Genomic DNA, 14,545 nt, shown 5'->3' on the forward strand with positions numbered 1-14,545 from the left:
TGATAGTTTCTTTTCTTTTCTTTTCTTTTCTTTTCTTTTCTTTTCTTTTTTTTTTTTTTTTACAGAGGATCAGTTTAGTATGCATTAAGTAAAGATTTCAACAGTTTGCACCCCCATAGAAACACAAAGTGAAATATATTGTTTGAGTACTCGTTATAGCATTAAATCTCAATGCACAGCACATTAAGGACAGAGATCCTACATGAGGAGTAAGTGCACAGTGACTCCTGTTGTTGACTTTACCAATTGACACTCCTGTCTATGGCATCAGCAATCCCCCTATGCTCCAGTCATGAGTTTCCAAGGCTATGGAAGCCCCTTGAGTTCTCCGACTCTTATCTTGTTTAGACAAGGTCATAGTCAAAGTGGAGGTTCTCTCCTCCCTTCAGAGAAAGGTACCTCCTTCTTTGAAGACCTGTTCTTTCCACTGAGATCTCACTCACAGAGATCTTTTGCCAGAGTGTCTTGGCTTTCCATGCCTGAAATACTCTCATGGGCTTTTCAGCCAGATCCGAATGCCTTTAGGGCTGATTCTGAGGCCAGAGTGCTATTTAGGACATCTGCCATTCTATGAGTCTGCTGAGTATCTCACTTCCCATGTTGGATCACTCTCCCCTTTATTTATTCTATCGGTTAGTGTTAGCAGGTACTAGACTTGCTTATGTGCTCCCTTTGACTCTTAGTCCTTTCATTATGATCAATTGTGAACTGAAATTGATCACTTGGACTAGTGAGATGGCATTGGTACATGCCACCTTGATGGGATTAAATTGGAGTCCCCTGGTATGTTTCTAACTCTACCATTTGGGGCAAGTCAGCTTGAGCATGTCCCAAATTATATATCTCTTCCCTCTCTTATTCCTACTCTTATGTTTAACAGGGATCACATTTCAGTTACATTTCAACACTTAAGAATAACTGTGTATTTTATTTTTTTTTAATATTTATTTTATTTATTTGAAAGGCAGAGTGAAACAGAGAGAGAGAGAAAGAGATCTTCTTTCAGCTAGTTCACTCTCCAAATGATTGCAATGACCAGAGCTGGGCCAGGCCAAAGACAGATTCAGGAGTTCCATCAGAGTGGATGGACTCAAGTATTTGAGCCATCTTCTAATGTTTTCCTAGGAATATCAGCAGGAAGCTGGATCAGAAGGAAAGCAGCTAGAACTTGAATCAGCACTCTGATATGGGATTCCAATGTTGTGATAGGTGGCTTAACCCACTGGTCCACAATGCAGACCCATGATCAAATTCTTGAGTTAAATTTTGTTTCCCTAAGAATTTTGTAGACATTGTTTCTGGCAATGGAATATGAATACAGCCAAAAATTTTAGTCGCACAGCTAAAAACAAAACAAAACAAAACAAAATCTCTTTTCCTTTCTAGAAATTCCATGTTGAATTTATCTTCATTGCTGACTTAACAAATTAAACACTCTGTATCTTGATGTTAACTATTTTATCTTAATTTTTCAGGTAAACTACATGCTCTTTTGCTGTATTGCTTTGGATATTTTTCTCCTTCATTTTAAGAGTGAAAAGCATGCTGAGTAATTCTTTTTATTTTCAACCAGTTCTTAGTCTTTTTTATCTATGAAAAGACAACCTTATATTCAAAAACTTAGTACATCTCACCAGCACCTCAGCACTCAGAAATATACCCCCGCCTCAGCAGAGAGAATTTCTTCAGGGCACACTGGTATTGCAATCCAGGAGGGGATCCTTCTTGACATTTGCCGCACTTACTTTCCTATAGTCTATGTCAGCTCCTCCCCAAACTGGATGGTACAACCTGCTAGGTTGTACAGATTAACTTCTGTCCTACAAACATTTCATGGAGGCAGCATCATGGTGAAGGGTAAGTAGGGGTGGTGGAAGTTTGGCACCATGGGTAAGACAGTGCCGGGACACACACATTCCATAACGGAATACCTGCGTGCAAGGTCCAGCTCCACTCCCAATTCCAGCTTTGTGCTGACATGTACCCAGGGAGCGGGAGGAGGCAGTAAATGATGCCTTAAGCAGATGGGTCCCTGCCACCCACATGGGAGACATAGGTTAAAAAATATGCTCATGACAACTTCAGTAGGCATAGTCCCAGCTGTTGCAGGCATCTGGATAGTGAACCAGCAGGTGCGAAATATTCTTTGAAAGGCAGATGGAGAAGGGGGGACCCTAGGGGTCCCCATCTGCCTTTCAAATATAATAAAATACATTTAGAATGAAAAGTAAAAGAGTAAGTGGCAGTACAATTTTAATCTTTAGCTTCTTTCCATGTGCCAATTTTCAAAATTTATAATCTAAAGTCCCCCCTCCTTTTAAAATTTTTTGGTTTTTTGCTGATGAATCTTGGGGCATTAAAAATAATGGCAAAGAATAAATAATGGCAATTGATCTCATTTTATCTGCTGAGGAATTAGGAGTCTATGATCCCACATCTTTGTCCAACTCATAAACTGAAAATCTGACCAATGTAGTTCAGTTACGTATTAATTTGCAACTTAATTTTAACTGAGAAAAAATATAAAAACTCTTTAAAATTAAATACTTTCTTCAATATGTAATATGCAAGTAGCCTATGCAAACATTTTTGTTTATTACCTTTTATATTTATTTTTTATTGTAAATGAATACTGCCATGTTCATATCCCAAGGGTATTGCAATAAACGGCTTTTTAAAAAACTTAAAAGAGAGCTACATATTAAGGACAGCATGTTGTTAAGAAGTTACACTTTGAGGCCATCACTGTGGTATAGTAAATTTAGCCTCTGCCTGAGCTGCCAGCATCCCCTATGGGTACCAGTTCAAGTCCTGGCTGCTCCACTTCCCATCCAGCTCCCTACTAATGGTCTGGGAAATCAGTGGAAGATGGCCCAAGCACTTGGGCCCCTGCATTCACAAGAGAGATCTGGGAAGAGGCTCCTGGCTCCTGGCTTCAGATCAGCCCAGCTCCGGTCACTGCTGCCATGTGGGGAATGAACCAGTGGCTGAAAGACCTCTCTCAGTGTGTAACTCTGTCCCACAAGTAAATAAATACATCTTTTAAAAAATAAAAAAAAAAGATGTTATACTTTAGGGACTAACATTGTAGCATAGCAAGTAAGGCCACTGTATGTGACACTGGTATCACATATAGGCAATGCTTCCTGTCCTGGCTGCTCCACTTTTGATCCAGCTCCCTGATAACAGCCCAGGGAAAGCAGCGGAAGATGGTTCAAGTGTTTGGATCCCTGCCACTGACATGGGAAACTTGGATGGAGCACCTGACTTTTGGCTTCAGCTTGGCCCAGTCCTGGTCATTACAGCCATCTGGAGAATGAACCAACATATGGAAGATATCTCTCTCTCTCTCCCTAATGCTGAATTTCAATTAAGTAAATACTGTTTTTAAATTCGCTTCAAAGGAAATCATATTGTATTTACTTACAAAATGTACTTATATTCTACCTCTTGACAAAAAAGGATCAAAAGTGACCACAGAGAAGATCTGTACAATAAACTAATAAAAATCAAACTACCAATAATGGTCATTGTACCCTCTGTAACTGAACCTAAAATCTGGTCTTAATCCTTTGGTTAAAAAAATATATTTAATGCAATCCAGACTTCAGTATCGTTGTAATATATCAGGCTACTTACCCACACCGTGGTCATGATACAGCATGGATGTAACACCATCAAAACGAAATCCATCAAAGCAATATTCTTCCAACCACCATCTTATATTTGACAGAAGAAATCTTAAAACTTCCCAGCTAAATGATTAAAGAAATATGAATGCAAATATGCAATGCAAAAGTTTTCATTGTTATACATCCTTCTTGTGTGTTAATTAAATTCTGCATCGCTACGTTAAGAATCCAAATGTTCAACAAATATAACAAAACTGGAAAATTACTAACAAATATGGCATTTGTTTGATGAATCTCTCTCTAAAACAAAGTTATTAACCACAAAACCACTTAATATTTAATAAAACTGAGAGAAAAATGTCTAAGACCTCAGGAACATGGACTCTGTTTTGTACAATGCTGTGTTCCCAACAACTAAAACAGTGACTATTACATAACAGTACTCCAAAAGGCTGTGTTGGGGGAGGTCCATCCCCAATTCCACTTTCCTGATATTGTGTGTCCTGGGAGGCGATAGTGGAACCTCAAGTACCACCCATGTGAGTTCCTGGATCCTGGCTCCAGTCTGGTCCGGCCCAAGCTGTTGCAGGCATTTGGGGAGCTAAGCAGTAAATGAGAGCATGTTGTTCTCTCTGTTTCTCTCTTTCTACCTTTCAAATAAAAAAATACTTTGAATTTTTCTCCATTTCTTAAAATATATTTTCATAATCAGGAGAAAGAATACTTCAGATTGTTTGCTTAAAATATCTCCTTGGGCCACCATTTCAAACAGACAAAATTTAGAATAAAAAGTAAATGATGAAAACAATTTTTCAAAGTCAACCACATGGTAAGCAATATTACATTTACTAGATTATTGTTTTATAGCTGTAAAAAAAACCAAGACTTGATTACTAAAAACCATATTTAATAAGGAAGAAAGTCAGACAAATTTTACATCCATAAAAATAGATGGAAAACAAAGAACTACATAACTCAATTAAAAACACCACACGAAGCAACTCTATTTTGGACAGCTGAAAAGAGGGCATCATCAATTAGTATTTTCTTTAGTCATATAGCTATGGTTGAGTTCTCTATCTTATTATAACTTTGGTTTTAAGACTTTAATACCTCATTTAGTTTAATGACAAAGCTGTAATAGTGTACACAAATCTTCAACTCAGCTGAAATTTATGTACTTTTTCATCCTTCCATATATTACAGAGCAATCTGACATAAGTGGAGATTAAGTTATCACAATCAATTCCAGAATTGTAAATCTAAACTTTGGGGAATAAGTGTTGTTGTAATTAACTGCTTTAAATAAGTTAAAATAAGCTACTTTTGAGTTTTGGAAACTCATTGAAAACTAAAGTAAGACAGAAAAAAAAAAATCCTGAAATCTAACCAATCTAGTAGATATGTAAGGGAGCCGAGCAATTCTGGATGTTTAGCTAAGCTAGGATGAAGGCAGAATGTCCTTGTATTTTCACTAATGCTTGTTCATTTACAGTTTAAAGGGAAAAATACTGTTTAATGAAAAGAAATGAAAACAAAAGGCATTATATAACAATATAAGACCAAAATTATTTTATTTTATATAGGAACTTTTAATTATTTTTTCTTTAAAGTCTTTTTAAAAGATTTGTTTATTTGAAAGAGTTACACAGAGAGAGAAGGAGAGGCAGAGAGAGAGAGAGAGAGAGAGAAAGAGAGAGAGAGTTCCATCCACTGGTTCACTCCGCAACTGGCTACAACAGCCAGAGCTAGGGTGATCCAAAGCCAGGAGCCAGGAACCTCCACCAAGTCTCCCACATGGGTGCAGGGGTCCAAGGACTTAGGCCATCTTCTATAGCTTTCCAGGGGACAGCAGAGAGCCAGATTGGAAGTAGAGCAGCCGGGACTCTAACTGGTATCCATATGGGATGCTGGCACTGCAGGCAGGGGCTTTATTTGCTATGCCACTAATTTTTTTTTTAATTAATAAACTGGTTTTTTAAACAGGAGGTTTGAGTTCAAAACAAAATTGAAAGGAAAGTACAAAATCCCTATACAACCCCATCAATAAGCATATCTATATTTTTGACAAGATTGCTATATGAGAATTTCAGAAGTACAACAATAAAGTTGCACATCATTTGCTTTTTGAAAATGATGTTTTCGGGGCCAGTGTTGTGGCGCCATGGGTTAATGCCCCGGCCTGAAGAGCCAGCATCCCATATGAGCACGGGTTCCAGTCCCAGCTGTTCCTCTTCTGATCCAGCTCTCTGCTATGGCCTGGGAAAGCAGTAGAAGACGGCCAAAGTCCTTGGGTACCTACTCTCATGTGGAAGACCCGGAAGAAGCTCCTGGCTCCTGGCTTCGGATTGGCACAGATCTGGTCATTGTGGTCACCTGGGGAGTGAACCATCGGATGGAAGACCTCTCTCTCTCTCTCTGCCTCTCCTTCTTGCTGTGTAAAGTCTGAATTTCAAATAAGTAAATAAATCTTTAAAAAAAAAAACAATGTTTTTAAAAGGGCATGCATGCTTTTTTAAATAGCTATTCCACTGCTAATATTTATTTTAGTTGTAAAATGTAAAATGAGGGGCGGGCGCTGTGGCCCAGTGGGTTAATGCCCTGGCCTAAAGGGCTGGCATCCCATATGGGCCCTGGTTCTAGTCCGGCTGCTCCTCCTCTGATCTAGCTCTCTGCTATGGCCTGGGATGGTGATAGAAGATGACCCAAGTCCTTGGGCCCCTGCACCCATGGAAGAAGCTCCTGGCTCCTGGCTTTGGATGGGTGCAGCTCTGGCCATTGTGGCCATCTGGGGAGTGAACCGGTGGATGGAAGACCTCTCTCTCCATCTCCACCTCTCTCTGTTACTCTGTCTTTCAAATAAATAAAATAAATCTTAAAAAAAAAAAGAAATGTAAAATGAAAGATTATTTTAGCAGAAAATATTAAATGTCTTGAGTAGATAGTTAAAGGCATGAATATGTAAACTAGAAATCACAAGCTATCCCTAGGCCTTATCTGACATACACTGCTATTTTGTTGGGCTTGTTAAGTATCTTGAAGTTTTCAATCTGAAATCTTCTAGATAATATATTTTTTAGCTGTTCCCAGTCTCTGAAACTTCACATTTTCTTATATTGATCTTAATTTACATTGCCAGATTGGCCCTGTGGACATTAATTTTCAATCTCTATCACAGATATTAAGGGCTAAATATATTTTAGATAGACATATTTTTTGTGTGTGGGGTGATAATAGGTGATGAGCTAATGATACTACAATTCAATGAAAAACAGAAGGGAAATGATATGAATTTGATCACTTAAAAGTAAATATCGCTCAATATCACATATCTGATTAAATGCAGAATTAATAAAAATGCTACTTATTTGATTACTACAATCTGTTCTCTTCTTGACCAAAGAGGTAATAAAACTATGCTCAACATATAAAACCAACAGATGGAAAAATCTGTTTCCCTGCCTTTCAAATAAATACATAAATCTTACAAAAACTGATATGCATAATTTAAATCACTAATACTTTCAAAATTATTTATTTTATTACACTTTATGAATCACTAATAAAACAAGATATATGTTTTCCATAGAAAAACAGAAAAAAAGAAAGATATAATTTTACAGGAGAGCAAATTATCTGTAACAAAATTAGTAAAGAACAAAAAATTAAGAAATTTTTTTTTAATCTAAGGAAGTTTCAAAGTAAGTAGCAGTAAACAGAAAGCAAAATGGAAACATTTGTTATTTGGTTAAATACATTTTCTAAAATTACATGATAAGGAACAGTTAGGTAAAGATACTTAGCCTTATGCCAGTAATATTTTATATATAAGTAGACTTCGTATATAAGAAAAAATGAATGAGCAGTGCAAGAAATAGGGGAAAGACAGATTCATGAAGTGTGTTCCAATATTTCTGGGTTTAAAAGTTTGTGTTTCTTATCACTTTACCATGATGAATCTAGACAAACTGATTCACTCTTCATAAATTCAGTGGTCTAGTGAAATGAACTTAAAAAACATAGATTAAATATATTCATATCAGTAAATCAGGGCCTTAGAGACTTTCTAAGGAAGAGAACCAGGAAAAGCGATGTTTGAGTCTATAAAATAACCCATTCCTCATGCACGGCCACAAACTGCAAAATACTCAGGTGCAGTGTTACCATGTTATTAGAATTAAGAGGTGGCTCTCTTTTTTCATTTTCTTTCCATGTGTGAACACTCAAGTTGATGTAGACAATGCATTTAACTACCATATAAATATACTGATCTCAGATTAAATTACTAGAGGAAAGCTGTCCCAGGCAACCCCAAGGCGACTTCCAGGTTAGGTGATTCTCTTTAGTAGAGGACTCACCATGTACTTGTACTCATGGCTAAGATTTCCTGCAGTAAAATGCTATAAAGCAAATTGAGCAAAGGGAAAAAAAAAAAAAAAAAAAAAAAAAAAAAAAAAAAAAAAAAAAAACATAACATAGGGCAAAGATAGGAGGAACCTACGTGCACACTTCTGAAACTCCCCTTGTGTTCCTGTGTCCTAACTCCCACGTGACACACCAAACTCCTCCAGAAACATGAGTCTTCCCCACAAGGAATGTTCATCAGAGTCTCGGTTCTCAGGGCTGTATTGGAGGCCAATGACAAGGCACCTTCTGCCTTAGTACAAAATGAAGATGCCCAGAGCGAAAGCATATGTTTCACATAACCCCATGCTTTGTAAGAAGAATTTAGGTGCAGCCTTTATCAGTTCCAGGAATAGTGAGAATCTTCAGAAAATCTAAGTTTGCAGCCACTAGCCAAGTGTGCCAATCCTGAAGGCAGGCATTTCTATAGACAGCTGTGCTATCTTAGGCCATGTTAATTCTTTTCTGCATTAAGGTAGGACCTGATTTTTATTATATAATTATAAAATACTTATTATCGGTTACTAGAGAAAAAACAATTCTTCCCAAGTCAATTTTACCTCAGAGGCACCCAGACCTCAAAGCCAAGTGGAAGAATCTTATATACACATTAAAAGTATAAATATGTAAAAACATCCAGGTGAGGTGCTCTCTTCTGAGCACTATCCCCAGCAGTCACATGGACAATGAACACGTTAATCTCATACACGAAGGACTCTAAGATTTGCCTTTGAAAAAGAACACCAGAAATAGCTTAAGGAATATGTCACCAGTGAAATAGGTTTCTGAAAGAGGTTCAATAGTACTTTTCCTCATATAATTTTCAAATTCATCACTCATAAGTTCCATTTTTCATTCTTTAGGGAGTTGAGAAGAAGGGGAGTTATGATGTATTCTAAACTATGAGTGAATTAGAAATATTACTCAGTGTGCTCCCTGGTAATAAATGAACTGAATCATCTCAACTGAATGGCTTGCCCTGAGTCAAAGCATGAAAATGTCTGGCAAAGGGTACAATAAAATAGGCAATTTACTTTTTCTACCTCAAAATGTCATCAGACAGCACATAACACAGTTGATCTATCCAGTTGATTAGAGTCCCATAAAAATATAAAGCGGGATTTAAGAGCATGGTTTTATTTCGGGTGCATTTCAACAGACAAGGCGAGATTTAGATTTTTAGGTTACTCTGTTGACACAAGATTTTTAAAGCCTGACCTTACAGAGTATTGGGCAGATTAGTTTATGAACAATTGGAGGAGCTAGATACTAACTTTTAGAAGGAAATGCCAGAAAATGCATACTTCAGTGGTCACTGTGTATGTACGAAACACAGCGATTAGCTTTATATCTTAAAATTAATCAGCAGCTAAATTAGGAACTGAAACTATCATCAACACTGCCTGAAGTCTATTGATCAGCTCATTCCCATTTTATTTTTGTGAAACAGAAACCAAATTCCTGAAATCCAGAAAATCATAATGAAATGCAGCTGTCTTTCCAGTGAATCATAAGCCAGTAAAATGTTTAAATCACAGGTGTCTAATATAGAAACTGGATCTATGGATGGATAACATACACGTTTAAGTATTTCTGGCAATCAAAATAGTCAGGATTCTAAGTAGTTTAGATGTTTGAAATATTCAACTTGTAATCAAGTAATGAGAATTAGGGAAATTTTGTCACACTGATAATTGCAATATGAAGGTTTTAGGAAATATCCTTAAAGTCAAAAACTGTTGATTGTTTCACATTCTGCCAATGAACTTTATAATAAAATGAAACGCAGCCAAATTTTCTTGGCAAGCAAGTATAATCAGATATTATGACATTTATTTAATGAAGTTACATTTTATATTCTAAGCCTATTTGTCTAATGTTCAATTTATTTGCAGTACAAAATAACCTCTGAGATTTTCAAAATACGGATGTTACTGATTCTACTAATATTACAGTAATAAATCGGAGTGATTTTTAAACAGTGATTAAATAGTAATCTTATAAAGAAAAATATGTTCCTCTTAGCTATTCCACAGTCTCTGTGGTTGAAGAGCTATTAAAGATTACATCATAAAACCAGTAAGCAAAAACTGGACGTTTTGATCTGTATATTTCAACTGAAGCAATAGACTGACCTTGAGGCAAGAAGGTACTTTAATATTGTATCTTTTATGAGAAATGTATAGATGGTTGAGAAAAAATTATAGTCTTAAATTCAATAAAATGATATTTTTAAAAGCTATTGTAAATTGTCACCATTGACAAATAGGTAACACATAACTGCCTATATTGTTTTCAAAACTTAAGAGAATATATTAGTCAACTTAATTAAAACTAAATTGATTGATATATCAATTTAAAGTGTCATATTTTTGCTTTTATTTTATCTTGTAAAGTCAGCCAACTGCAACTGTTTCAAAGTTTGAAATGACTGAAAAGAGATAATTTATATGTAATGACAGATAACAATATCATTTCTGGATAAAATGTATCTAGGGCTTTAGGAATGGAGTTTAATATGGAGGCTACTGTACATATTAATTTGAAATAAAATTAAGTAAAGAGCAGCATAAAACTCTCCTAGGAAAAACTGTTAATTCAACTACAAAAATGATTAATAACAGAAAATTCAAACTATTAATAGTTATTATAAACTATGCTTTTATGGTTTTTAATATCATCTAATTTTCTGGATTTCAGGTTGTATAAATGTATTTTGTATAAATTAACATAGTGTTTAAAATCAGATTATATCCACTGAGCCCCAGTTATCTATATTGATTAGCAAAATTTTTTTTACCCTTAAGTTCAAATTTTTTTTAAAGATTTATTTATTTATTTGAAAATCAGAGTTACACAGGGAGAGGAGAGGCAGAGAGAGAGAGATCTTCCATCCGCTGCTTCACTCTCCAATTGGCTGCAACAGTCGGAGCTAGCACAATCCGAAGCCAGGAGCCAGAAGCTTCTTCCGGGTCTCCCACATGGGTTTAGGGGCCTAAAGAATTGGGCTATCCTCTACTGCTTTCCCAGCCATAGCAGAGAGCTAGATTGGAAGTGGAGCAGCTGGGACTCAAACCAGCGCCCAAATGAGATACTGGCACTGTAGGTGGCAACTTTACCCACTAAGCCAAAGTGCCAGCCCTTAGGTACAAATTTTACTTGGATTAATAAATATTACATTAAAATTATCTCCAATTGTACTATCGATGAGTCTAATCAAGTATTGCCTACAAAATAAGTAGAGAACGATAGCATAGTATGCCTTCATATGCTAAATGCTTTCAATTAAACTTTTACTAAAAGACCAAGTCTTGTTTTTCTCCAATTTAATGTATACTATTATCTTTGTTTATCTGCTCAAGTAAAATTAGGAAAAGCTAACTTACAGGAATGTGTCTAGGTCTCTGGGTACAAATGTCTGTGTGTGTTTGTATAGGGGATGACAATGGACCAGCAGTGAGTCACTCACAAAATCCTTTACTGATCCTTATGAATGCATGAATGTTTATTAGAAGTATTTTCACCCATAGGACTCATGCAAACATATACCCCTTTAACAAAAAAGGCAATGTGTCCAGCTTCTAGTGAGAGTAAGCCCAGACTGGCCTGTACGTATAGCCTACATTGGAATAAGAAGGCTTATGATTAAATATTGAAAATTTCCCCAAATGTTACAGAAATCTCTGGTGAGGACAACAAAAGGAGGAAACCATAAAAATATCAGTATCCTTAAGGAATCATCAGCTTTTTTTTTTGCTTGCTTCAGTTATGAATTTTGTATTTTCACATTGCTGCCTAGATTTTCAAAAGGCTCTGCAATGATTAATTTAACCATTCACCCACATTGCAGTAATAAAACCAAGAACTTCTACACACACATAATACATAATATTTACATTAAAGATTCATTAGTGGTCAGAACAGAACTTCCAACATTCAGTAATGTCATCAATGCAAAAATGGGCAGCTGTCATTAAAATATGATTATTGTAAATAATATACCTCTCAAGTGTGGGTACATTAATGCCTAGGATATATGGAAATGCACATAAACAATAGTGTGCTTTAATAATAGTCAATTTAAGTTGATTATTTGTAAGTAAAAAATAAATTTTAAATTTTCTAATAATTCTAAATATATAGTAAATGCTTATCAAGTATCAGATCCTGTACTAAATGCTTTCTGTGAATTGGTTTATGTAATTCCCACAAAAACTCTCACTGGTACACATTATAATAGGGATAGGCAAAGTTTTTGTTTAGTACAGGGCTGAAAATTAATATTTTAGGCTTCATTGGTCATGTGTGGTCTCAGTCTATGTCACTGTGTGTCACAATGACTCAACTCCAATGTTATAGAGTAAAAGAGGTCTTAGACAATATGTAAAGGAATGCACTTGGCTATATGTCAATTAAACTTTCTTAATAATGAGCAGTCATACCTGTCCATAGATACATATAATTGTCTATATAATTTACTGACCCCTGCAATTAAAATTCGCCTTTAACTAGTGGTAGTTAGTAACTTTCACTTGGACAAAAAACCGGCCAGTGATGTAGTCAGAATGTGAACTCAGGTTTCTTATTGTAGAATCAAAGCTGCTGACCACTCTACATAGTTGCCTATTGACAACAACTGAAAGATCTATACAATAGCAAATGAAGTCTGACACAGTTGTAAAAGATAAAGCAATGCAGTAAATTAAAATGTACATTTACAAGGCTAGAGATGCAGACCCTTGGAAAGCAAAATGTATGCTCACTAGGATATCAGGACATAGGCACGAGGGGAAAGTTAGCCAATGCTTTAAAAACAAACTTTTCTTACAATGCCACTTTTTTTTTTTAAAGTTCTATGGAATGTTTAAGGATTCTTCTATACATAATGACAAAAGATGAATTGCCAAAGCCACCCATCAGGTGCTACACATTGTCATCAGTGTCTAATACAGTGTGTGGCCAGGTTGAGAATAATGATCTACACTGAGGTTGAAATCCTACCCAGGTGGAACAATCTGCCTTTTTACACAAAGTCCCATCTCTTTTAGTTACAAGGTCCACCATGCCCTGGTCCTAGTCCAATATTTTCTGACTTTCTGTTCCTGAAGCAGAGAAAAGCTTATCTCAGCCAAAGGTAGTTCACTCCAGCTGTCACCTCTGCTTAGAATGCTCAGTAGTGAGTGGGACCCCAGCTTACATGTCAATCAGATTTTACTCAAATATGACCTGAGTGCCCTTCTCCAGAAACTCAGTCCCTCCAAGAACCATATTAACCTCATTTATATTTCACCTGTTCCTTGTGTGATTCTATAATTTTTTTTAGATTTTTCGCTTGTATTTTCTATGTAGCACTTATTGCACCATTATGTAGCAGATATTTTTATTGATCTATTATCAATCTTCTTCAAAATAAAGCTACGTCACAAATGTATGGGTACTTCAAAAAGCTGATGGAAAATGAGAAAAAAAGGATACATTTATTTGGGGGCAAAATTTTTTTGAAATCTATAAATAATTTTTTGATAATAGCCATATTACATGAATTTTTGAAGGTCTCTTACATGCATGGATTTTAAAAGAAAAAGTTTTGCACCAAAATAAACTCATCTTTTCATTCCATTTTCCATAACTGTTAAAGGTACACTCACACAGGTGTCATGTTGGTTTCGTTGCTGCTGCTTCTGTGCCCAGCACCTAGTTGAGTGCTGGCACTTAGTGACTACACAGTAAGTACTTTGAAAATGATGAAATGAGGCCGGCGCCACGGCTCAATAGGCTAATCCTCCGCCTGCGGCGCCTGCACACCGGGTTCTAGTCCCGGTCGGGGCGCCAGATTCTATCCCGGTTACCCCTCTTCCAGGCCAACTCTCTGCCGTGGCCCTGGGAGTGGAGGATGGCCCAGGTCCTTGGGCCCTGCACCCACATGGGAGACCAGGAGAGGCACCTGGCTCCTGGCTTTGGATCAGAGTGGTGCGCCGGCTGCAGCGCACCTGCTGCAGCAGCCATTGGAGGGTGAACCAACAGCAAAGGAAGACCTTTCTCTCTGTCTCTCTCTCTCACTGTCCACTCTGTCAAAAAAAAAAAAAAAAAAAAAAAAGAAAGAAAGAAAATGATGAAATGAATGAGCCATAAGGAGAAGTGAAGATTCTAATCGCTCAGTCCATTGTCCTACCCAAGTGCTACACTATGCTTCCTGATTTTAATCACTTTATTTTGGAGGATCAAGTGCAGAAAGGATGAAATAAATGTCTAGGCTTCATAGGCATCTAAATTATTTCACTGAAAAGAGAAGAAACTTTTTTTTTAAAGTCCTGATGGAGACCAATTGTCTAAAAATTCAAGTCTGACACCGTGGGGTAGTGGGCTAAGCCTCTGCCTACAGTGCTGGCACCCCATATAGCACTGGTTCATGTCCTGGCTTCCCCCCTTTTTTTATTTTATTTTTTATTTGAGATAGAGTTAGACAATGAGAGAGACAAAGGTCTTCCGTCCATTGGTAAACCCCCCAA

The 14,545-nt window shown here is 36.6% G+C and overlaps 1 protein-coding gene across 1 annotated transcript in view; it reads right to left on the minus strand.

The window, feature by feature from the left end:
* The window catches only part of GBE1 (1,4-alpha-glucan branching enzyme 1), a 300,636-nt gene that overhangs the window by 92,088 nt on the left and 194,003 nt on the right, over positions 1-14,545 (minus strand). Inside the window, exon 8 of the mRNA XM_017347168.3 lies at positions 3,640-3,755. Within this exon, the coding sequence (XP_017202657.2) occupies positions 3,640-3,755 (116 nt within the window). The remainder of the gene's footprint in view (positions 1-3,639; positions 3,756-14,545) is intronic.

This window comes from Oryctolagus cuniculus, chromosome 4 (genome assembly GCF_964237555.1).
Source record: "Oryctolagus cuniculus chromosome 4, mOryCun1.1, whole genome shotgun sequence".
In the NCBI taxonomy this organism is placed as follows: domain Eukaryota; kingdom Metazoa; phylum Chordata; class Mammalia; order Lagomorpha; family Leporidae; genus Oryctolagus; species Oryctolagus cuniculus.